The sequence below is a fragment of the Ahaetulla prasina genome, chromosome 3 (assembly GCF_028640845.1).
Source record: "Ahaetulla prasina isolate Xishuangbanna chromosome 3, ASM2864084v1, whole genome shotgun sequence".
Classification (NCBI taxonomy): domain Eukaryota; kingdom Metazoa; phylum Chordata; class Lepidosauria; order Squamata; family Colubridae; genus Ahaetulla; species Ahaetulla prasina.
This window is the reverse complement of record NC_080541.1, coordinates 62,753,396-62,780,006: the sequence shown is the minus strand read 5'-3', so window position 1 is coordinate 62,780,006 and position 26,611 is coordinate 62,753,396. Positions and strand designations below refer to the sequence as shown.

The 26,611-nt window shown below is 38.9% G+C and overlaps 1 protein-coding gene across 1 annotated transcript; it reads right to left on the bottom strand.

The window, feature by feature from the left end:
• Positions 1-143: 143 nt before the first annotated feature.
• On the bottom strand, positions 144-23,882 carry IMPA2 (inositol monophosphatase 2). The gene is made up of 8 exons (XM_058177113.1): positions 23,354-23,882; positions 15,722-15,855; positions 10,692-10,796; positions 9,534-9,579; positions 8,019-8,127; positions 5,447-5,555; positions 4,796-4,947; positions 144-4,044 (listed from the first exon to the last, which is right to left on the bottom strand). Exons 1-8 carry the CDS (start codon positions 23,459-23,461, stop codon positions 3,929-3,931), a joined length of 879 nt encoding a protein of 292 aa, XP_058033096.1. The 5' UTR covers positions 23,462-23,882; the 3' UTR covers positions 144-3,928.
• Between the last annotated feature and the right edge of the window lie 2,729 nt (positions 23,883-26,611).

The following is a 26,611-nucleotide window of genomic DNA, read 5'->3' as shown; positions in this document are numbered from 1 at the left end:
TCTGTAAAGAACAGGCAGACACACTTCTTTTTCAAGAACCATACATTTACTCAGGGATAAACAGTAGGGGGCTGTGACAAGAACCCAAAGTAGGTAAGGACATCCACTTATTTTCACATACTGTAGCCTTTTTTGGGGGAGGGGACTTTTCTTCCCAGACATCTGATCAGATCCATTGCACAAAAAATGGAAATTAGCCTATGAGGCTTAGGTTATCTGCCCTGTTATAAAGCATATATAAGAAAATAATGGCTAAGATATTAACTTCCTAGAAACTATTGTATTGGAAAATGAAAGGTGGGAAAATTAAGAACACTAAATGTGAAATCCTTATTTGATTTATTATCCATATTTTTTTTTTAAAAAATGCAACTCTGGTACATGGATATTTTTTACCCAAATTTGCTTCAGACCAATTACTCCTTCAGATTGTTTAATAATAGCTTCTGTGAAAAACAATTCACAACCAGGTATGTTCCTTTTGATCTACAGAATGGGAACAAAAACCTAGTTTCCATGGTTTCTATTCAGATTGCTACCCACAAGACCACTTTTTAAAAGGGATGAATGGGACAGTTAAAATGGATCATAATCAAATCTAAATCTGGTGCCTATATTCTACCAATGCACAAAGTTTTGTGAATTAGTCTTCAATAATTACTGATACAACAAAGGCATTTATCTTTTTTCACACATTTAAAATATTTTTCCTCATTGCATCTGTAAAGAAAAAAATGGGCATGTAGCTTCATATCATATTTTGCATCTTTTTGGTTCTTAACCCAAGTAACATGCACAAGACTACAGATGTAGCATCACATATAGTTTAGCCTGTTACTATGAGCAAATTCTGTTTGAATCTTGTACCCACCACTAATTTACTCATTAGGCAGATTATACTCTAATCCTGTTATGTTTTGTTATAGAGGGGGAATATTGGAGGAATATCTTTGCATAAGGTTTGCAAATGATATTGAGGAAGTGCTTTTGAACATTCTGAAGTGCTGTAGAAATGCTATTATAAAATCAACAGTGCATAAAAGTGCATATGCTATCATTTTTAAACATTTGTGCAACGGCAGTTTATCATATTTTATGATCCTGTCCTAATCTCTTATATTACTTCTTAATGTTTCAGTTCATTTAATGTTCCAGTTATTAAGTTTATCTGATTTTTAACTGTATCTTGATAGCTGCAGACAGGAAAGAAATTAAGTGGCAGGAATTTTCCATTCATAAGGAAAAATGTAAGGGGAATGCTAATGTTTTCTTCACTAGTGGTTAAGTGAAGAAAAACATCTGTCACCAAAGAAGTTGACATAAATTTACTTAATGATATAATTAATGATCTCTGATGGCTTTTTTTTAGTAGTTTTTCATCTGCATTCTTAGGCCCTTCTGGTTTAACTGCACAATATATGCTTTATTATACACATTATCTTCAAAATTTCATTTTTTTAAGTTATGCCACATTTTCTAAGAACTCAAACCACAAAGCTCTTTAATATGGAAAAATGCAACAATTCATACAGACAGCACGTTAGTGGCACAGAAGGGAAGAAGTGATTCATTGGCAACTGCTATTGTAACACAACAATGAATAACAAAGTTCTCATCATACAGTTAAACCTTTGATGAACTTTTGCACATATACAAAGATTAATTCCATGGAGGCAAATTTTCGGTAATATGGTTGAATAGTGAAAGAATTTCTTGTTCAGTGGTTCCTTTAATAATTATCAAATTCTACAGCAGCTACAAAAACTAGTCAGCTGCAAATCCTTTATTTCAAACATGTATTTAAATGAGCTCCTATTGCTTTTAATAGGTCTAGTCTTAGAATTAAATTTGGATCCAATCCACTATACAAGTTTTTTTTTAAACTGGAAAATGTATCCAATTTTTAAACCTCTCAATATATCTTCAATATTTAAGAGAATGGCCCAAATTCTTATCTTCATGCATACAGGGATAACTGGCTCAGGTTTAAATTAAATTCATAAACACATATTTATTTAGAAGTATCATAAATGCCATTTATCTCCACTGCATTTAGGACTTAGAGATATCAAGAAAACAAGGTACACTATAGCCAATGTAATATTCTAGCATAGCACAGGGGTGTCAAATTTGTGGCCCATGGGCCAGATGTATAATGCGCTGGCCACACCCACAGCCCGGTTTACCAAAGGGGGAAAGAAAGTTATGATACGTCATTTGACAACGCGAGTGTGACACCCCTGTTCTAGCATTTGGATAGAACATGGATTATCAATTCCAGCACTTAATCCAGAGTCATTGTCAATAACTCTAGTTCACATAAATCTAAAGCCTAATTTTGACAATGAGGGAGATAGCAAACTATTCCTAAATTGTATTAGTAGAAATGCCAAGAGGTGGCCCATAAGAGTTTATCACAATAATTTATAATACTCGAGCATAGAAAACAATAGGTCAGTGAAAAGATTAGGTAGGGTAGGATCCTTTCATTGTAATTTCTGTTTCTTAGGCATTTATTTGGAAATATCATGCAACATTTCATTATGTAAACCAAAGTTCTAAAAGTTTGCCACCTTATGTGCTGCTTATGAAAACTCAGCCCAAGTCATGCCCATTTCCACCCAAGAAAACGGTAGTTCTTGTGACATATCCAAGCACAATTTTTGAATAATAGTGAGATACTTTTCAGTTCTGTTCCACAGGATAAACTACAAAGCACTTTTCAAAGAATACTAACTCAGCATTGCAGGAATCTCTCTGCTAGTTTCGAATATGCTTTGATAGATTAATTTTCTCCACAATAATCATTCAAGGATACACAATGGCTATCTCAGCACATAACAGCACCTGCCTGGGTTTGAAAGCTAAGCAGAGGTGGGCCTAATTAAGATTGCAGAGGAAAACCTCCTGAAAATACCAGTATCAGGACTTTAGATTAGACTGAGAAGTAAAAAAAGAAAAGCAACACTATAGCAATAGCACTTAGACTTATATACTGCTTCACAGTGCTTTACAGCCCTCTCTAAGCAGTTTACAGAGTCAACACACTATCCTGGAAGAAGGCAATAGAAAATCACTTCTGTATTGTTACCAAGAAAATTACATGGATCTATCTATGAAGACATCAAGAGATGTAACTTGGACATTTGATATCCAGCTGTAGTCAAAATATATATTACTCCATTCACATAATTACCACTAATTATACACTAGGTTTCAGGCTACCTATGTGCTTAGTAAGAAACTGTTGTGAACAGTATCATCTTAGTGAATCTTACATGTTATTTTTAGTAAAAACATGTTGTTATAGTCTAGGGTTTGAACCAAGCTAAGGAATATTTGAATGTTTCAAAAATAATGTTTTTCATTCCTTAGTCAGCTCTTTTAGTACCTGTTTACTTATCCAAGGGTAATACATATTTCTAAGAATATGTATCATCATCATGCTTGTGTGCACCCTATAAATAAATGTATCTCTCTCAAGAGCTGCTCAGTAGGTCTGTTTTAAATTTAGAAAAAAAATAGTAATTTCACTCAAGTATTTTTGGATGAGGGCACTTGAGGCACTACTTGTTCCTTGCCATGGAACAACAAAAAAAAAATTCCTGAGATCTGAAACATAAAGTTTATTTCTTATTCTATGTGAAACCAGAAACATCTCCACTTCTATTACAGCCTCAAAGAGCTTTAACATTAAAAAAACAATAACTGAAAAATATTCTCATTAAAAAGAGGGAAAGGTCCCAAACACACACACACACGCACGCCCAAATACACCTCTTTCACCTTCCTAAAATGCAACTGTTTTTACAATATATTTGATTTACAAACTGTACAAGAAACAAATAACAGTTTCTAAAAGCCATCTTAAAAGAAGTGAAATATTTCTAAAAGGCCAGATTTCATATTGTTTTAGATTGATGTCTGGTCAATTCTCATCATCACGTCCATAGTGAATAGTCTGTATTTCCTGAGCGATGAATGAGGCCATCTCCTGGGTACCTGCTGCTATTACTCGACATGACATCAGATCTAGAGGTCCACCTAGGAGAAAAATTTATTGAAAAATAGCTTAGATGTTTCTTTTGTGATGAAGTCACAAATTATTTCTTGTGTAGTCCATTCTGTGCATTTAATGGGACACATATATAGGAAGAACATTACTAAACCTTTCTGATATGTAAAGTTTCATGTTCTCTTGTTCCCTTTTTTTGATCCTATTCTTGTTCTTTCTCCCTCCAGAATCCCCTTCACCTATGCTCCCTAGCAGTGCTTGGAAATACCAAATTTTTCTTTTGAGTGTTGACTGGTCTTTTTTTTTCCTCCTTCCAGAAGAAAAGAGAACTAATATGAATAGAACAGGGGCTGGCTCAAAGGTAAGACAGACATTTCTTGTCCTAAAGTCCATCTTGATATCACCCAAAATACTTGTGGGATACATTTGGGAAGTCTTGCTTTGAGCCAATTTGAGTTTCCCATCATAAAAATACAATAAGCCATTAGGGACTACAACTGTATAATGAGAAGCACGGTATTAGCAAACTTTTAAAACTGTACATTAAACCCTTAGAATACAGAATGGCTTTCATGCATAAGTTAACTTCCTTCCTTCCCCATTTCTAAGGCCACCACTCCCCAATATGCTTTCACACTTTTCTGAACATTCTTTCCTAAAGATTGGACTTTCAGGAAGTCTAAAATGAGATTGTGGCAAAAAAATTAAACTCTCTTGAATTTGAAGGAGTGGTATTATGGGCAACTCATACTTTATCTTTCTTAAAATATATTTGCTTACCTGATGTATCTATCACAACGCCACCTGCCTCCCTGATAATAACAGTAGCTGCTGCCAAATCCCAACAATGCAAGCCAAACTGATAATATGCATCTGCAGCCCCAGATGCTAAATGACAGAGTGCCAAAGTAGCACTTCCAATAACACGAACCCTGCAATAAATGTTGAAAAAATTGCAAACAATATTAAAGCCTAGCTTTGCTCATAGGAAGTGATTGTGCAGTGACATTCATTTCCAAATATTGGATTCAACGTTTTTACTTGTTTTACAGCTTTTATCTTTGATGCCCAGTATGAACATGATATTCTAGACAGAAAACACTTTCCTTAAAGAGCCAAGTGCAATAAAGATGAAGAAGTAAGCATGCATTAAACACATTTTATAGCCTAACGTAGCTTATTTTTGTGATGGAATTCAAGAATTCAGTGCAAAAAAGAAGACTGTGGTGGCACTACTGCAGATATATCTCAGGGATAGAATTCTCTTGATACACAAGGACACTATTGATGGCACAGTCCATATATGCATTTGAATACCAATGAAATTGTTAATTTGGTTGACTGGATTTCTGACAGCAGTACTTAACCAAAGTAGTATATTAACATTTTTCTTGTTACTAAATTTATTAATTTTACAGGAAACAGAATTACCCATGTGCCTGTGCCTTTAGCAGTCGTTCCATGTTACTAAGAAAAACTTTCAGAGTGTCAGGGTCTCGCTTTGGACCAATCTCAGTTAAAATCAAGGCTTTTGTGATATCTGCAAGAAACATGATTGATGTATATTAATTCAACAGCTTACTCTAATTTCTTTTATAAATGCTACATCTTTGGATGCACAAATCATTTTCAAGTAATCTTTTTTAGAGGCAAAATCCACAACTGATCTTTGAATGGCATGCCAGAGACCACATAGCAAAAAATGGACACTAAACCTGATTTCATTTATGTTAACATTTAAAGTAAATTTATTTACAACCATACTAATAGTACAATTTCATGGGAGTCAAACTAAATGCATGCTGATTAAATGGACATGTCTACATTGTTTCCTTGGTTGCAATTTGGAAGTAGCTCTCCACTGTTTTCTTTTGGTATGAGTTTTTTTTTACTTCACAATCTAATCTATTGCATAAGATTTCATAGTTGTCTCCTATCTAAAAATCCAAATAATTTCTGCTAAAGAAAACTAAAAAAGCCTAAATAAAATAAATCATCTTACTATCACAGATAGTCCTTGTTTAGTAACTACCTCATTTAATAACTGTTCATAATTACAACTGTGTTGAAAAAGAAACTTTATGACCAATCCCCATATTTATGACATTTGCAGATCTGTAAAGCAAAGGAAAACTGAAGAAAATAGTAAGCAGTTGCAATTTCACTTAGTGACTGTTTGATTTATCAACCATTGCTAGTCCCAGTTATGAACAAGGTCTACCTATCCTTTCATGCCATTCTAGAATTGATTGAAAATATCACATTATATATCACAAAAAAATCCACAATAAACCCAAAAGTTATCAGTATTTGACTACTCAAGTCTAACTATAGGTTTTTACTTGGACTTGAATACTCAAAGTTCTGAGATTCAAAGACCATGTGAATTAAATTTTAGAACTTGCAATAAAGATAATAAAACAGAGTGGGACTCTCAGATGCAAATCATATGCATTTTTTAGAAAGAAAGGCAAGACAACACAACAGCTTAATAAACTTTTGTACAACGTACAGCGCTATTCTAGAAATACTTTAGGGCAGGGGTTTCCAACCTTGGCAACTTCAAGCCTGGAGGACTTCAACTCCCAGAATCCCCCAGCCAGAGAAGCTGGCTGGGGAATTCTGGGAGTTGAAGTCCTCCAAGCTTAAATTTGCCAAGGTTGGAGACCCCTGCTTTACGGTGAATCACTGAATTGAAAGTGATTGAAATATCAAAATTTTGAAATATTTCTTACTAGAATGCATATACAATTTAAAATATTAGATGTTATTGCACTCAATAACAGGAGGTCTCTAGACAGATTGCAAAGTGATTTAAGCAATTCAAACCAAACCAAACCAATTTGTGTGTATGTACAGGTAGTCCTCGACTTATGACCACAATTGAGACCAAAATGTTGCTAAGTGAAGCATTTAAGTGAGTTTGCAACTTTTCTTGCCACAGTTGTAAAGTGAATCATTGCATTTGTTAAGTTAGTAACATGGTTAAGTGAATCTGGATTCCCAATTGACTTTGCTAGTCAGGTCGCAAAAGGGGATCACATGACCCCAGGACACTGCAATTGTCATAAATATGAATTCACTTGCCAAACATCTGAATTTTGTTCATGTGACCATGGGGATACTGTAACAGGTGTAAGTGTGAAAAGTGGCTATATGTCACTTTTTTCAGTGCTGTTGTAATTTTGAACAGTCACTAAATGAACTGTTGTAAGTCGAGGACTATCTGTATTTACATATGTACATACGCCAGTAAAATGCAAAATGTGCAACAAATTAATGCATAAATGCCTGGGAGAACAGGAATGTCTTCTAATTCATCCTTACAAGACCACCATAAATCAGTAATTATGCTCTTAAAGTTCGACACTAATAAGACAATAGAGGTTGTGAACATTAAAAGAAATTGTCTGAACTCTTTGAACTGCCAGGGCAAGCTGTTAAAAGGTGGTTTTACAACTATATCTCCCAAACAATACAGCCTGCTTTTCGTAATGTCCTTGCAGCAACCTTAGCATCTGATAGGACGACTTCAACCAGTTCGATCCAACTGTAGGCAGATCTTTTCAGCTCTGTAATAATTGAGCTATTTTTGGCTCACTTGCCTGCCACTGAAGATAGGCCCAGCTGAAGGCATCTGTAGCAAACAGACTACAACAATGCATGGTGACATCAATAAGAGAATTCCCCTTATGTACTTGTGTCCCAGTGCCTGATGCATAAGTATAAGTTGCAGTTTCTATATCATGAGGTCACAACACATGATTTGTAACTTGCCCTCCATCCCCCACTCTGGATACCCAGACAGCTAGCAATAGGATTAAACAGAATTTAATTTTAGGGTAACTGAATTTATAGTAATGTAGCAAAAATATTATTAACCTGAATTAAGAAAAAATACCTAGAAGATACATTTATTTTATCTAAAATTAGTGACAACTCTATAATATTATATATATATATATATGCATAAATTTATAGTGTTTACAAAAACTAAACCAACCTGTCACTTTTGACACCTGAAGCCTTTTGCCATTACAATATGACCCTTGACCTCTTCTACCAGTGTATAATCGTTCTTCAATGCAGTGATAAATTACACCAAATTCAAGCTTTAGGTTTTAAGAAAAGAAAAGGAACATGAATGCAATTTGCATTATATTAGTATAAACAAATCTCTTTAAACTGCATAAGAGTGCAGTTTACACTATTGATTATCCCAAATATTCCTTATGATAAAAGCTACAGGAAATTAAATATACCATCCTCTTATATAATGGCTAATTTTTACATCACAATTACTAAATGAGAAATACAAGAAACTTCTTCTGCAGAGTACTCACTGCAAGTATAATCACTTATCAGAAGTGTTCCATCATCCTTCTCTTGGGTTCTCCATTGGCTATCACTTTCTATCAAGATGTATCATATGTAATTTACCCCAAAGCAATTGTCTGTTTACAGAAATAACATGAAGGGTATGTTTCCAAAGTTTGCACAATCCAACATTTTTGTTACCGCAATATTTTTATGGCTTTCATCATTGTCTAGCAGCAAGGCTGGATGTCAGCCAAACAAAATTGCCAAAGGAGAAAGACTTGTTATTTTTTGTAGGAAAACCCAGTTCAATGGATCACCTGTTCTAAAGGAAGAGTGTAAAAGCCATATACTGGCTACCAACATTTTGTCTAGAAATCCAGACAAATACTCTACAGCAGGGGTGTCAAACTTGATTTCATTGAAGGCCACATCAGGTTGTGTTTGACCTTGGAGGGCCTGGTGGGGATAGCCAGGGTGGGCATGGCCAGCTCAATATCACTCGTGTCAGGGGCGCCTATGGTGGCTTGAGTGCTCTGCCAGTGAAAATGGAGCACGGGCCCTCCCTAGCTCCATTTTCCTTGGCAGAGGGCACCATGGGCTGGTCCTTCACTGTTTCCAGGACGGCCCAGCAGGTCAGATCTAAGCCCCTCTGGGCTGGTTTCCGGCCCGCAGCCTTGAGTTTGATACCCCTGCTCTACAGTAACATGGGAAGATAGAGAACTACATAGAGAGCTATAAATCCTGTGATTTAACGGATAGACAGCACTGCTGGCCTATGATTGCAATAAATTTGATTGATCATTTGCTTAAATACTATACCCATTCCTAAATGCATATACTTTGCAAGTATATTCTACTGATTGCAATTAAATGTAAGGAAAAAGGTTTAGGTTAAGGGGTACTTCTATAATTGCTTTTGCAACACAGTGTTCTGCATGGCTAGAACGGGTATCCAAAACATTTTTAGTTAAGAGAAGAATCATTTATAATTGTTACGTAAAAACATCAAAAAGCTGGTTTGAATATTATAAGTAGGTTTATGCATTGAAATCTATATTTCCACAAATACCATAAGATAAATTGGAAAAATTTTGCATAAGAACTATTCAGGTGTATTTACTAATCCGTCCCCCCGCCCCCCCATTTTTTTAACAGCTGCCACTAAAGCCTATCCAACTTACAGAACATTATTTTATACCTCTTGGTTGACAGCAAATCCAATGCTAACAGCTACAGTTGGAAACCTGTGTAAATAAATACATTATATTTGTTAATAAATTTTCTAATAATGACTAGTACCATATCAACATTGTGATAGTATTTGTTCATTGATTCTCTCAGGTGAGAAATCTTACTTTTTTATATTTAGAGATTAAATTCTAATTGTTTATATAATTTTAATTGTCAGAAAACTGATTTGCATCCTAATCCTAAAGATAGTTTTGTGACTTTTCCAATGATTAATTATCTGATTCTGAGAAAGTTTCCCATTCTTTAAACCTTAGGAATCTATGCAGCCAAGTAGCTGTTCTTATTCCCTGCTGCCTTCATAGGACATTGTTGCACCAGGAATAGACTAAGAGAGAGCAGCAGCTGCTTTTCTAAAATAAGTTCAAAAGTCATTTCCTAGCAACTGCTGCCACCTTATAACTTGAGAAAATAAATATTTTTCCTTCCATAACTAATACATTCCATTATGAAGTATTTTATGAACCAGATTGCAGCCTAATGAAAATTCCCTCCAAAAGAAAATAATTCAAGATGATCCAGAATATAACAACTTAATACTCACAAACTAATTTGTTAAAAGAACATCAATTACGGAAGTAGGTCAAATTAATGATCTGATTTTTGTTGTTCAGCAGTAGTATAAATATTAAAGCAATGCTATTACAATATTTTTAATATATGTAGACTTTACAAGTAAATTTGATGTAATCCTGTGCTGAAATTTGCTTGGTGAAAAACATGCAGAAGGATGAGTTGTAAGCTACATGTCAGGCCCAAAACCAAGAATGATACATATTGATTCTTTCAAGGTGAGTTCTTTATTGTTTCCCACCTATAGACAAAATCTTGCCAGACTGAGCATTTTACTATTTGCATGCACAATATATTCTGTAGCTATTATGGAAGGGCTATCTTTAGCCTCTTTCTCCCACACACAGTTGCTTCTTGCTTCTCTGGAATGTAGCCGTTTCCTCCTGGGCTCCAACATCCTTCTACATTTTATCACACTCTATAAAACTAGAAGGGATTCAACACACACAGAAATTCCACTGATACTTCAGGCATTTAAAGATGCTTGACAATCTGGCTTGTGTCATTTGATGCAAGGTTTTTACCCTGTCTTTACCTATGTACGAAATTGCAGGTGCCATCAACAGGATCAATAATCCAAGTTGGACTGTCATTGAGTATGCACTTTGAACCAGCAGCAGTAGCTTCTTCCGCAATAAACCTAACATAGGTATAAACAAAACTCAAATAAAAAAACTTTGAATTAAAGGTGCATTTGAAGCAGTTGCAAATGTACTATTAAAATAGATTTCAGCCTGAACAGCATACTAGGAATTGGCATAAAAACTTTCTCTGTTACATATATCTGTAAATGAAAGAAATTGTAACCAAATGATCTCAAGAAGGCTTAAGAGACTTAAAGTTCTTATATATATGCCAAGATCTTAATGAATGAGAAATCTACATATATCATGCAAAAATGCAGTGATTGCTTCTTCATCATACTGTGCAATAGTCCTCTTTTGGATGACAGCTGGAAGAACATTTACAGGGTGTATAAATAACAGGCTTTTTCTTTGAACTATGTACAGTGGTTTTTTTTACAAATTAAAACAAAATTAGCTTTTATTTCCTCTCGTAGAATATGCTGGAGGGAGGGGAGGCTTTCAGGTTAGGAATAAAAAGCAGTTTCCTGCAGCTCTTCAGAAATTTATAAGATTGTAGTCCCAGCCCACCCGTTGTAAACAATAATTAAAAAACAAAAACAAAACATGAATATTTGCAAAAAAAAAGTCTAGAGACTGTAACCATCTAGAACTGAAAGGAAATCTTAAATCTGGATTTAAGACAACAAAGGCAAAATTAAAACAAGAATATCACAATAGAAATTGGCATATATCCATTTTAGAATAGTCTGAAAATGTCTCTGTGTCCCAATTCAAACTAAAATCATTGAATACACTTATAAAGATATATACTTTTATTATACTCTGGAAGAGTATGAAAAGCATTACATGTTTGTTATGCTTTGGAAAATAGTATTCTTGCCACTACTGCCTCTAAATGTTCTCAAAAGGTGTTGTAAGGTTAATCATATACAGCTATTATATATTATAATTTAAGCATAATGCAAGGGCTAAGACCAAAGAAATATAGTATCAAGTCTCCACTTTCTCTATCAAGTTCATGAAGTGGAGAATTTGTACCAAGAAACTTTAAATGATGTCAAATGTATTTATTAAGCACACATTTGTAAAGTTAGTTACTATAAATATAGATCAGTATTTTTCAAACTTCACAACTTTAAGGTATGTGCAGTTCTAACCCTGTTAATAACTCTCCTTTAAATTTTCAAACCTAAAGAAGCAAGAATGAAACAGTTGGAAAAAGTGACTCTTCCAATTGCTTATCGCCACTACTTCTGGCTTTGCTTCCATCTGATGCAATCCTAGGGACAATGAATTTCATTTCTACAAATTTCCAAGCATACTGGTACATACGAGGGTGCGCAACTTAGGAGTCCTCCTGGATGCACGGCTGTCTCTTGAAGATCATTTGACGGCCGTCGCCAGGGGGGCTTTTTATCAGGTTCGCCTGATTCGCCAGTTGCGTCCCTTTCTGGAGCACAGTCACCATGCCCTCGTTACATCTTGCCTGGACTACTGCAATGCTCTCTACATGGGGCTCCCCTTGAAGAGCACCCGGAAGCTCCAACTGGTCCAGAATGCGGCCGCGCAGGTGATAGAGGGAGTACCTCGTGTGACCCAGGTTCCTGGACCCGGACTCCTGGACTCGGATGATTCAGAAAGTGAGGGAGAAGACCTGGCAAGGCATGCTTCTCTTGGGCCTTCTCCCTCCCTGGCACCCACTCAAAGGGAGGAGGAGGGTCCGGCAAGGCTTGATTCCCCTGAGCTTTCTTCTGATTTGGCAACGCCCCAAGAACAGTTTTGGAGTGATGCAAGACTGCGCAGACGTGACCGGCGCACGCAGCAGAGGAAGCGTTGGGACAAAGCCAAGGAATGATGGTCATGCAGTGACATCTGCAGAGACTATAAATAGGAGGCGGGACTTCCTGGTTTTTTGTCTTGGACAAAGCAATGAATTTGCGCGGGCAAACTGTATCAATGGAGGGAAGAATATGGCAGTTTCCCCTGCACCTGGATGAAACTGTCTATCTAGACCCGTTCCAGTCCGGTTTCCTGCCCGGTTACAGCACTGAGACGGCTTTGGTCGCGTTGGTGGATGATCTCTGGAGGGCCAGGGATAGGGGTTGTTCCTCTGCCCTGGTCCTATTAGACCTCTCAGCGGCTTTTGATACCATCGACCATGGTATCCTGCTGCGCCGGTTGGAGGGATTGGGAGGCACCATTTATCGGTGGTTCTCCTCCTATCTCTCCGATCGGTCGCAGACGGTGTTGACAGGGGGGCAGAGGTCGGCCCCGAGGCGCCTCACTTGGGTGCCGCAGGGGTCGATTCTCTCGCCCCTTCTGTTCAACATCTATATGAAGCCGTTGGGTGAGATCATCAGTGGTTTCGGTGTGAGGTACCAGCTGTACGCTGATGACACTCAGCTGTACTTTTCCACACCGGGCCACCCCAACGAAGCAATCGAAGTGCTGTCCCGGTGTTTGGAAGCCGTACGGGTCTGGATGGGGAGAAACAGGCTCAAGCTCAATCCCTCCAAGACAGAGTGGCTGTGGATGCCGGCATCCCGGTACAGTCAGCTGAGTCCGCGGCTGACTGTTGGGGGCGAGTCATTGGCCCCGATGGAGAGGGTGCGCAACTTGGGCGTCCTCCTGGATGAACCGCTGTCTTTTGAAGACCACCTGACGGCCGTCTCCAGGAGAGCTTTCCACCAGGTTCGCCTGGTTCGCCAGTTGCGCCCCTTTCTAGACCGGGATGCCCTATGCACGGTCACTCACGCCCTCGTGACGTCTCGTCTGGATTACTGCAATGCTCTCTACATGGGGCTCCCCTTGAGGGGCACCCGGAGGCTTCAGTTAGTTCAGAATGCGGCTGCGCGGGTGATAGAGGGAGCCCCTTGTGGCTCCCGTGTGACACCTCTTCTGCGCAGACTGCATTGGCTACCTGTGGCCTTCCAGGTGCGCTTCAAGGTTTTGGTAATCATCTTTAAAGCGCTCCATGGCATAGGGCCGGGTTACTTACGGGACCACCTGCTGCTATCGAATACCTCTCACCGACCCGTGCGCTCTCACAGAGAGGGACTCCTCAGGGTGCCGTCGGCCAGGCAGTGCCGTTTGGCGACACCCAGGGGAAGGGCCTTCTCTGTGGGGGCTCCCACCCTCTGGAACGAACTCCCCCCAGGACTTCGTCAACTTCCGGACCTCCGAACCTTCCGCCGTGAGCTTAAAACATATCTATTTATCTGCGCAGGACTGGATTAGATTTTAAATTTATATTGGTTTTAATGGGTTATTTTTATATTGTTTTTAAAATTTGGCTATGTAGAATAAGTTTTTTAAGTGTTATTTTATTTTGTATTTATATGTATCTTTTTTATCTGCCTGTGAACCGCCCTGAGTCCCTAGGGAGATAGGGCGGTATATAAATGTGATAGATAGATAGATAAATAAATAAATAAATAAATAAATAAATATATTCGTGAGTAAATTATATTATCTATAATTTCCTCGTTATCTCCAGAGACTTGGCAGGCCCGTGGGTAGACGTGGCCAGGACATTTATCTATGTAATTAAATTAGAAGAGAAGGCCTTTGACTGACTCTTTGTTGGGAGTATTGGGGGAGGGAAACAGAACATCGTGGCTCCCATATAACACCTCTCCTGCGCGGGCTGTACTGACTTCCGGGGGTCTTTCGGGTGCAATTCAAGGTGTTGGTTACCATCTTTAAAGCGCTCCATGGCTTAGGACCGGGCTATTTACGGGACCGCCTACTGCCACAAACAGCCTCCCACCGACCTGTCCACTCCCACAGGGAGGGCCTCCTTGGGGTGCCATTGGTGAAACAATGTCGACTGGCGACCCCGAGGGGTAGGGCCTTCTCTGTGGGGGCTCCTGCCCTCTGGAATGAGCTGCCTCACCAACCTTCGGACCTTCCGCCGTGAGCTGAAGACTCTTTTATTCCATCGAGCTGGGCTAGCCTGAATAAGTAATTTTAAATGAGGTTTTAGTTTTTTGTATTACTTAGTTTTTAATATTTTTGGCCACTATTTATATAAATTTTAGTCTGTTTTTAACTTGTATTTATTGTATTTTTTAATTGGCTGTGAACCGCCCTGAGTCCTTCGGGAGAAGGGCGGTATACAAATGCAATTATAAATAAATAAATAAATTCAAGTGATGTTTGTAGCCAAAAAAGTCAATTGTTGGCAAGAATGGTAGCTGGAAAACCATTTCTACATGTAGCTTTTCAAATCTTCTGCCATATCCTGGAGAATTCTTTCATCTATGGCAAGGGTGTCAAACTTGCGGCATCACTGCGTTGTCACATGACGTATAGTGCCTTCCCCCCCTTCACTAAACCAGGCGTGGGCATGGCCAGCATGTGGTGCAACTGGCCCACAGGCTGTGAGTTTGACAGCCTGATCCATGGCAATGTTTTTCAAACTTGGCAACTTTAAGATATGTGGACTTCAACTCCCAGAATTCCCAAACCAGCATGCTCAGATGAAAGCAGAGCTTGGAGTAATAGAGATATAGCTGTTGAAAGAGCCACATTTATCAAGCATTTCATTCTTGCTTCTTAACTTATGTTTGAAAATTTGAAGCAAAATTAATCACAAGGATTAGAATCCTGGCTAAAATTGCTGATACAACTGAAGCAGCTTAAAAACACTAAAACAAAACAAAACAAAACAAAACAAACCATTTGTGCAAACCACCTTAACCACAATTTATGATCCAGGTTCAGAGAGCATATGAAACCTAATTCCATTGGGCCTCAGTATATTTAAGAACCAGATCATTATGTGGCAACGTAATACATCCAGAGCTATATTTAATAGGTGGCTATTGCCAATCTATACTCTCCAGAAAATGTTTCTGCGTGTGAAACATGCTTGTTTCATTCAAATATATTACCTGTGAAGCACATCTGTTCGCATAATTATGATTTTCATTCACTTAAAACTTCAGCAGTAGAATAATGCCATGGCCAGACATACCTATGAGAGGGAAACTTTTCTTTCAATGCAGAAACAATTAAATTTTCCACCAAGTGATCAGTTTCAGTCACAAGATCTGCTGCAGATGTTTTGGTAGATACTTGCTTTTCTTCTGTGAGAGCTTTTCTAATAATCTAGAAAGAAAATATTATATCTTGCTTTACAAATTTTCCCCATTTTTCTGAAAAACTGCATTAAATTCTCAATAGAAATAAGTGATACAGTTCTTAGTTATGCTCACAATAACTTCTAAAATGATATCATGTGTAAAATACAGTATTTTATTCAGGAAGATTCTGGTGTTGATTAACATAATTACCTTATTTTTCTGTTAAATTTTCTTCATTAATGGCTGCTGTTTAGATGCCACATTTTTGCTTCACAATTAGGATGCTAACACTTTATCACTGTATAAATGTATATGTTGTGAATTCAGTAACTGCTATATTAGTATTTCAATTTTTAACAAGAACTATCAGAAGAAAATATTTTGTGCAGTATTACGACTACATAAAATGGACTGCATTTTGTTTATTTAAACTGAGTTAAAATAAATTAAACTGGTTAAATTAAGATTGAACTGAGTCCAGAACTTGGTCCTTAATAAGTACATAAGTGACATGCTGTAATTTTATACAATATTTACGTGGACACTGTTACAATAAGAATAATTTTGGTTTCTGTTAAAGCTTTTATAAAGACAATTTTCTAAAAGCCTAGAAAAATGGGCCAAATAGAATATACATGATACAAAAATACAAACCCTATAATTTCTTCATTTTTGCTTCTCCTTATACTGCCAAATATTATCTTTTCATCCTTTGCACTTTCTTTCAGAGTAAAACATTAATTCAGGCAAACATGACCATTGCAGAGTATCCAGAAATGACTTACAATATAAATTCCATTCTAAAGGCATGTAAGTAGAAATATTTTTAAAGTAAACTCAAGAAAAAAGGAATGTCTTTAAAAGAGCAATGAGAAGCTAAGCATGACTGAAAGCATCTGTTATTTCACAGGAATGTAAACTAAGTGCTTGGCTGTAATCTTTATTTAAAATCCTTATTTTAAAAAAAAAATCCTATGAACTTATATTTACTTGACACAGTGATATTCCCATGGTTTTCAAACAAGGCATATTTACTTATGACATTCTGGATTCATGGCCAAAGCTACATAAAAGCATAAATATGGTTTCAAAATTCAGTAACAGCCAACCCACTCCCACAATTTGAGATTTAGAGAACTGTGAAAGAGGATAGTCTTAAATGCCCTAGAAAAGGCAGTCAGGGAAGTTATGGTTGGAAACTCCTGAGCTAAATCTGGGACATACTCAGAGAAGCATCATACTCTTGCCTATCCCCCCGACTTTAAGCTCACATGTGAGGGGGGAAACTCTCAGTATATCCATCAGGATGAATAAATAATCTCAGTTCTAATTTAAGTAGGTGGTTCTGTGGTTTCCTTGAAACCATTCAATAAAAGCTTTTACAGATTAAAAAGAGCACCTTGAATTGTATTTAGAAAGCTACTAGAAGATTACTAGAAGCTCTCATCCACTTGCAGACAGGCTTTTGCATTCTGCATGGACTACAGTTTTTGGGTAGCTTTCCAAGACAGTCACCTGAAAACCCATTGTAGTGATCTATCTGAGAGGTGATGAAGACATAGATGATCATTGCCAAGGCATCATGCTCCAGGTAAATCCATAATTGATGTACCAGCCAAATCTAAGTAACCCTAGCTTCTACTTGCCTATATAGTTGTAGCTGTGAGTATACGAGGACCCTAAATCACTGAATTGCTTCTTTAGACCAAGTGCCTCCCCATCTTGGGGTAGATCATTAATGGTTTCTTGACAAGTAGCATGTTTATCTTACAGGGATTAAATCTTGGTTTGTTTTTTCCCCTGTCCAAATTCCAACAGCCTCCAAACAAGGAGCCAGGACTTGCATCTTCAGCCCAACCAATGGTGTGTGTATAATTTGAAATAATCAGTACTCTGATGATCCTGTACTCATGTACTTTTTCCAGCAGATTCACGTAGTTGTTAAATTCACAGAAGGCTAAAGAAACAAAAGCCTAGATCACTTGTAAGTTTGTTATTTATATACAGTACATTAAATATATTATATATTTTATATGTAGCCGAAGACAATTCTTCTTCACTCAATGTGGCCCAGACAAGTCAAAACGTTGGACAACCATGTGATAGAGCATTTTCCACAGATCATCCTGTACAGTTCTTCAGAATTAAGCAGTTGAAGTGAATCTCAGTTACCCTCAAAAAGCTAATCCAATCATGACCCATCATGTGCAGAGTCCAGGCCAGAGAGAATTTAAGCAATTTTAAATATGAAATCCCGCCCTAGAATCTCACGTGGCTTTAGGAGAGAGCGCCCCTCAAAAGAATGCAAACACCCATACAAGGGCTGAAGAGGCACAATCTGTAATTGCAATAAGAAGCATTATTTTGCCATATTTATTCATACAGTGTAATCTCAAATATGAACAGTTACTTGTATCTAGTCCAATCTGCTCTTGGTTTTGGTCCACTAGTACTCTAGGTGTGTCTTCTGCCACCTCATCCCTCAGAACTAGCACACAGGAATAGTCCAGGATGGCAGGATTTCGTACATAAATATGGAATTAGTGACTGATTGGAGGTGATTTCATCAAGTGTTGCGGCTACTTCAATACTCCAAAAATTGCTCAGGCACTCAAAAGAACCACTTACTAGCTTATTTGGGATACCCCTAAGTGTTCTCTCGAATCCATTTAGATTCATTAGGCACTGGACCAGACTGTCCTATACTGTAGGTCCTACCATCCTGCAGAGCCTCTTGGCAGTAATGAGGCTCATAATGAACAGGGAGCAATTTAACTACAGCAAAGATTTAATCTTTATCTTCCATTATCAGATGATATGTCGACTGCTTGTAGATGAACACTCTATCTAGTATGGCACCTAGACTGCCTGGAGTTGCCATGAAGTCTCATGGAATCTTCCCTTGGAGACAGAAGTCTCCCAAATGAAAAGCAATGAGCTTTCTACCTCTTGCTCCCCAATAAGCTCCAAGAGATCACAAAAACACTCTGCTATGCAGCAAGGTATGCAATACACAAGAAAAGTTTCTGATTTGCCATTGTCCAAAATCACAAATAGGCATGCACAACTTGTCACTTCCAAACCAGACCCTCTGGCCACTATTAATTCCAGACAATCATTGCTACCCAAATCACCTACTATTGGATCACTTGCTAATGCAGGACCTGTAACATGGCAGAGCAGATTTCCAAGAGGGCAACATCACAACTTGCTGTCAACCCCAGGTCCCAATACTGTAAATATATGCTAGTTGTGCATACCAGTTTGCATACTTATCCACAACCAAATTGTGGAGAATATGATCTTATCCTGTATAAATTTGGCATTAACCAGCAAAAAAGTTCCTGGGCTGAGAAAGCTGGCCTCTTTTTAGGTACACAGTAATAAACTCAATAGGTCATATAGGAACAGATTCAAAATAGAATATTCAAGTTATCCAACTGCTATTTGGAAGGCCACAAGTAAAATCTAGTTCATTCTCAGTCATCATCACAATTAAAAAACATTTTTATTATTACCATGTTTCAAGAGGTAAAAGAACTTCTTAGAAATATACAAGATATGCAAACCATATTTCCTTTCCTTCCTACTATTGCTAAAGAAAAGCAGCAAGGTAACTTAGGTTTCTGCCTCAGGCAATTACTCTAAGCATATACTATTAATAGCAAGTAAACTTTGCCCTATAAAGTAACAAAAAAGGAGTTGTAGTAGTTGGCAACTCACCACATTGAGAAACTAAAACAAATGATACTGACCAGACTCTTTGGCTCATGAAGTGTTCCATCTGACAGGCCCAAAGATCAAAGACATGACAAAACAAGATTAATCAAATCCACGGATAATTATCTTTTCCTGCTAATATATGAGTACAAACAATTCTGCAAAAAACCAGCTACAACTATATCGCATGACGAGTTTGAAAATCTTGGAAAGAAGCTCAAGATCCCCAGGGCTCAGTGATATCCATCCTTTCAGTTCATGAAATGGGACTGTATGGGGAAAGAATATTGTAAATCAGTGAATCAGTAGGGGGTATTTTATTTCTGGGACCTTTGTCTGAATCATCTAGGTAAGAGATTGTTGGAGGAAGATCGGTCATATTTCACTAGGACTAGTAAAATTGTGTTTCACCAAAGGATGATAGATGGAAACAAAAATCCTGAAGGGCTTCATATAAAGGCCTGTGCATTGTAAGAAGAAGCAATGTTGCTGAAATGGGGCTTTTAAATCATTAAAAAAAATCAGAATGAGGAATAAATTTCATGGTCATTATTGTCTATACACATGGAAAATAAGACAAGCTTGGGCTCTCAGCATAGAAAGTCATATATGATGTAATAAATATAATAGAGAACTGGTATGATGACTTTATCACTGTACAGTAAAATATGTTTATTAAGTATAATGGAGACCTGGTAGATGACTGTATTCCTGGAACAGAGCAGTAGAACGACACAATTTGTTTGAAAGGAATAAAAGTAATAGAAAGGGAAGAATGCACTTTGTGTTAAAAAAATTCTTGTTCAAAAATAACAACACTGTGTTGGTGTTGACTAACTTAATCCAAACAAAACTAAACAGTTATCTATTTGCAACATTAAATATGGATCTGTATACAGAGCTGGGGGTTGGATGCAAGGGTATAATATCATAATATTGTACTCCACATTATAGGCCCCCTCTACAATGGAGTTATACTCTTTTGCAGTAGACTCTATCACTATGTAATTAGCAAAATGAGTGGTTGATTTTACCTCTCCTAAGAGGTTACTGTTTACTGGACAGTTTAAACTGAAGGAAAGCAAAAATAAGAAATGTTGTGATCATTTTTACTGGGGAGAATAAAATTTTCCTTTTAGTGTGCCAGTATAAAAAATTGATATAGGAAGAAAGCACCTATAAAAACACTAGCTGTGCTGTGCCTCGTCCGCTTTCCCCGCAACCGGGCCCGTCTTATCTGCTTCCGAACGCCGAGGAATGTCCTAGCATGCCTCCCGGCCCCAGCCCTGGCTCCATGCCCAGACAGGCCGAAGAAGAAGAAGTGCCTCCAGCCCCTAGCCCTGGCTCCATGCCCAGACAGGCCGAAGAAGAAGAAGTGCCTCCAGCCCCCAGCCCTGGCTCCATGCCCAGGCAAACGGAGCAACTAGACCCCTCCCCCTCCCCCACAGCATGTGAGCCTGAGGAAGGTCAATTACCAACAGCTGCAGACTGGAGTGACCCTCGCTTCAGGAGAATTGGTGGGCGGCGGCAACAGAAGGAAGGGAGGGGCAGGCCTGGATAAGTGATGAGTCATGGAGCCACACCCCATGGCCTATATAAAGGATCTGCTTTCTGGCATTCTCTGAGTCAGGCAAAGTCTACCTTACTTTGCTGAAGTTACTTTCTGGTCTCCTGCCTGCCTTGAGAACTTTGCGAGGACTTTGCAGAGCTGCAGAGGCATGCCTGATTCGGATTTCCCTGACCCGGCCGTCAGCGGAGGAGTGGGAAACAACAAGCTGGATACTTGTGCTTCGCTACGAAACTATGTGATCAAGCTTGATAAATCGGCACTTACAGCTTGAAAATTAATGAGTAGTTACGATCCCACAGCCTTGCCCCACAGAAGGCTCACCTATCATATCCCCTTCTCTCCCTCAGCCTTGCCCCTCAGAAGGCTCTCCTATCCTATCCCCAGGTTGCTGCTGTGAAAGTAAAACTGAAATTCCTCTGCTTGTGTTTTCCATTTGGAACATATTTCTTTTCAGGTGGGGAGGAGGAGTAGAACTCCTTTGCATCAGAGGGCTGTTTGGAAAGGGAAATAGTATTTGCTGTGTGAGCAAGGAGACAGGAAGGAGCCTCGCCCTGGCTTAGCTCAAGTGTTCAGTATTAAAGCTGCTTCCTGATGTGAAGGTAAAACTGAAAGTGAAATTCCTCTCCTCTGCTTGTGTTTTGCATTTGGAACCGAATTCTTTTCAAGTGGGGAGGGGGAGTAGAACTCCTTAGCATCAGAGCATGTTAATCATAATATAGGAAATACAAATGCTCTGATGGTTTCAAAAAATCCGTTCTTAGTGAGCACCTAGAAGCTAAGAGAAACATACGTGGCAAATTTCAAGTTTGTAGGCTTTATGGTTCTAGAGATTTCATGATTACGGTGTGAGTGGTTTTCGCCCTTTATATATATAGATACAGTAGAGAATTTATTATCCAATGATTGTTACTGGTATTTATTTGTGGCACAGAATTTCTCAGTGATCCTTATTTTTCCTTTTTAAGTCTTAATTTTGTGATGAATGTTAAGAGCTCAGTTTTAAAAGCAACTAAAACTTGAAATATGAAAGTTCAAGTCCATTTCCAACCACAAAAACTCATTGGATGATACTGAACTGAAAGCTTATTTTACAGAATTGTCATGAGGAAAAGATGAGACATTCACCATCCTATCTCCTAGAAGAAAGTGGTTAATACTAACACTCAAGGATTGATAAAACTACATAGTATTATTTCAGTAAATTCAGTTCTATTAGTTAAATTAGTATTTATTGAATTATTTTAACAAATGTGTGTCAGTGAACAAGCTGAAACTTCATGAAGGGATCAGTGAAATGAAAAGTTTGAGATCCCTCTTTATAGATCTAGAGACAGAAAACATATATTAACCCTTCAAATAATATTGTGTAAAGGTGAATTTAAATATGTTAGGTTCACTTTCTGTTATTTACTTTGTGTAGCTGCATTTCTTAAGTTTCAAACATCCAATAAAAATGAGTATCCGTATCAAACCATGACGACACCAAAATGATAAAACATACGCCTACACACAAGTTTATTACAGAGCAAAAGTGCTCCTTTTCTCATGATATGCAATCCCCAGATTCTTTTACATCTTATCCTAAAAGAACATGTAAGAGGGCAGATTTAATATAATATAATATAACAACAGAGTTGGAAGGGACCTTGGAGGCCTTCTAGTCCAACCCCCTGCCCAGGCAGGAAACCCTACACCATCTCAGTCAGATGGTTATCCAACATTTTCTTTAAAATTTCCAGTGTTGGAGCATTCACAACTTCTGCAGGCAAGTCGTTTTCTTAATTTCTGCACTTATTCAGGAGTAACTGAAACCCAATGAACTTGGTGGATTTGCACCCAATTCAGCATATTTGAATTACCACAACGTACTTCTTTTCTCCAACCTGATCCCCTTCAAATACAATTCAAAGATTCCATTCAAATTCAAGCTCCGTGCATTTGAAGGGATCCATGTTGGGGAAGGTTCCCAAGATCTGCACGCAGCTGCAGCTCAAGTTAGCAAGAAATCTCGAACGTAAATCTTACAAGAGGCAAAAGGAAGAAAGTGCACCGGTGGGGGGGGGGGGAAGGGAAGTCTCGTTTACCGATGCCCCAAAATGGAGAAAGGGGTGGGAGAGAAGAAATAAAGTTTTGCTTGCTCCCCACAAGGCTCCACGTGTGGCCTGACCCAGAAGCCCCTTATGAGACAGCCGCCCTCCCCCACCCACCCCCCGCCGAAGCAGCTCCCGCTCACCTGTCCCGCCTGGAGCGCGAGCTGCACCGCCACCTCCAGGCACTCTTCCCAGGGATCGTCTCCGCCGCCGGCCGCTTTGCCTAATCCTCGCTGCCCGCTGGGGTTCATGACTGCCGCCGCCGCCGCTCCTCCTCCCCCGCGCCCAGGATCCTCGCCTCCTCCCGCGTTTGCGAGGATCTCCGCGGAAATAGGAAAAGAGGGAGGGGGCTGTCGGTGCGGCAAGTCCTTGAAGTTTCTCCGGCGCTCGAGGGGGTTTCCCTCGCTCGGGCTAAGGAGGGGGGGGTGTTCGCTTCACAGCCCCGCGGGGCGTCACTTGCCGAAGCCCCCCACCCCCACCCCACAGCCGCTCTTCCTGCGCCGCCGCCACCACCACTAGCCCCGGCTGCCCTCTCGCCTTCCCTCATCCACCTCGGTCGCCGGTACAGAGGAAGGCGGGAGAAGCTCCACTGACACAGAGCCCGCCTTCCTCAGCCGACTGGCCATGCTTGCCGCCCGTCTCGAGGAGAAACCGCCTCTCTCCGCGCCCAGCGCTCTTGCTGACACCTAATTTTAGGACATTGTGTGCTCAAGCTGGTTCCTCACGTAGCTAGCGAATCACGGGCGCGGGTGGGCGTTTCTAGGGCAATAGGATGTGATTCACAGGAAGTTCCTCTCTTTTTTTCCCTTTTTACACTCCCCCCCCGCCCCCCGTTCGGCTCAGCTTCCCCCCCACCCCTAAACTTTGAATTCCGTCTTTCTTTCGCTTTTTCACCCTCCGGGAAAGCAGCGTTTGTGCTGTTTTGCGGGTCTGGTTTTTTCCCCCCCCTTTTCTTTGCAAGGCATCTTCGGATGCTGGCAATGCAGTTCTTGAAAATTCGCATTTGCCCGATTGCCAGGTCAGGCTGGAGTTCCTGTCGTCAAAGGCAGTTCGTTTCCTTTATTTACGATCGCACGAATCAATACCCACCCTTTTAAATACAAATTCCCCGCGTTAGGAAACTGCGGAAGACTAACTGACAGCCAAAAAGCGAGTTCGGGTCTTCCAAATCTAGTCCTTCCAAGGTTTTTTTTGCTAAAATGATTAAATTATGATGGAACTGAATTGCCGCTGAGGGGCAAGATAATATTTGAAACCATTCACCTTATTTTCTGTCAGAATGTTCATTCTAAAAAAGAACTAAGAAAGTTAAAGGCTCCTCTCCCGCCGTTCTGTGATTGGTCAGATCCTCCAGACAAAATCGGCTTATGGGACATTTATCCAGCGCGCAGAAGAGATTTGAGTTCAACCAGCACATGGCAAACGAGTCTTTTACTATCTTAATTTTAAATTAATTAAAATTAATGGCAAGCAAGTAAATGGTAACAAGTCAATGTTAGTTGGAATGTTGATTTACTTCTTTTTCATATAGTAAACGAATTTATTACAAATAGTGACCAAGGAAAAGAAGTGTGAAGTTGAAGAAAATAAAATCCACCCTTCCTGTATAAAGAGAAAACAAATCTCTAGGAAGTGGTCCTGTTGGATAATCTAATACTAGGGATTAGTCTGTCTGCTACAGTTTATGTATCAACCAGAATTGTTCTCCTGTTTATAAAATAAACTAAAACTGTTTCCTAGTTCTTGTTAAGTCCATCTGGGCATCTCTTGGGTTTACAATACCCAAGCTTGGGTGTTTTCTTGCAGACGTTTCTTTACTAGGCTAGGTAACATTATCAGCGTTAACCTATTCTGATTACAGTGTTCAGCCACTCACTCACATATTCTCTCTTCTACTGGAACATGAGAGCATCTATTTAACTTAAATTATTTTAAGCAGACAGGACTTCAGATGAGTTGGTATTGGCAGGTGACAATTGCTATAATATGATGTGGGGAGGAATTAAATGTGCCAATTTCAGCTCTTCCAAGTAGGGCTTTTATCATGCAATCATTGTCTCACTTCCAGAATTTTTCAAAGCCTCATGTCATACAGTACTGTAATCATCTTTTGTTTTCCCACTGCAGAAAATCTACACATTGAACATATATTCTATTCCTTCCAGGTTATTTTCAATTATTGCACATCTTTGCTACTGAAAGATTTTCATTTGCATGCTACTAATTTTAAAGGGATTCTACTCTGACTTAATGAGAACCAGTTTAGTGTAATGCTTAAGGCATCAGGCTAGCAACTAGGAGACTGCTAGTTCCGCCTTAAACACAAAGCCGGATGGATGAATGAGCCAATCACTTTCGGTCAACCCTAGGAAGGAGACAATGGCAACCATTTCTGAAAAATCTTGTCAAGAGAATTGAAAGGACTTGTCCAGGAAGACTCTGAGAATTGGACATGATTGAGCAGAAGAGGAAAAAAAGCTGTTTGGTTAATACTAAGGTTTCTAGAGACAAATCATGCTCCATGCAAAACATTTTTGAAATCTTCCAAATAGGTTTTTGAGTACAATTCAAAGTGCTAATTATCATCTATAAACTCCCATGTGGCATAGGGTCAGGTTATTTGCAGGACTGCCTGTTCCTGGGGGTATATGCCTATCTCATATATTCCAGTTAAGGACACACTCTGGATTACTTTATTAAAAGAATTCCATTATTATGAAGTCAGGAAGTAGCCTTCTATGTAGTGGCACCTGCCCTTTGGAACAATCTCTCCTTCAATTCTGCAGGCCTTTAGGAATGTGGTCAAACTTTCTTTCCCCAGCTTTCGGGTCAGGTCACCATTTTATTATTTAATGAGTTGTAATGAATATTATTATGTGTTAATCATGATTTGGGGGTGGATTTTTTAGTATCCTTCCCAGGCTCAAATAGTTACAATTGAGCAGCCATATAAATGCTTAGATAGATTCCTGAGAGTTTGGAAAAATTACAAAGCTCTTGAACTCTACCAATACATTCTGGGTGAAATGAAATGGAGAAAATGGGACAACAGTGAATTTTTTCAAAAGTGACTATCTTGACAAAAAAAATCCCAAGAGTCACAGCATAATTTTGTAAGAATTGCAAAATTATACCAGAAAACTGCAAGTTGTTCATCAGTCAGACTTTTTTTCCCTGAGAAAGAAGTTGTTTCACTTCTCATTCAAAAAGCTTCAGCGGTTTTGAAGGGGAAGACAATGGAAGGATTAATTCTGACAGGATGGGGGAGGGTTAGGAGGATCACCTTTCTTTGCAGTCATCTGGTCATTAGCACTCTCTCTGAGAGTGAACAGACCATACCAGATGATGCAAATAAATATAAACCCCCCCTTCTGTCAGAACTAATCATTCCATTGCCCCCA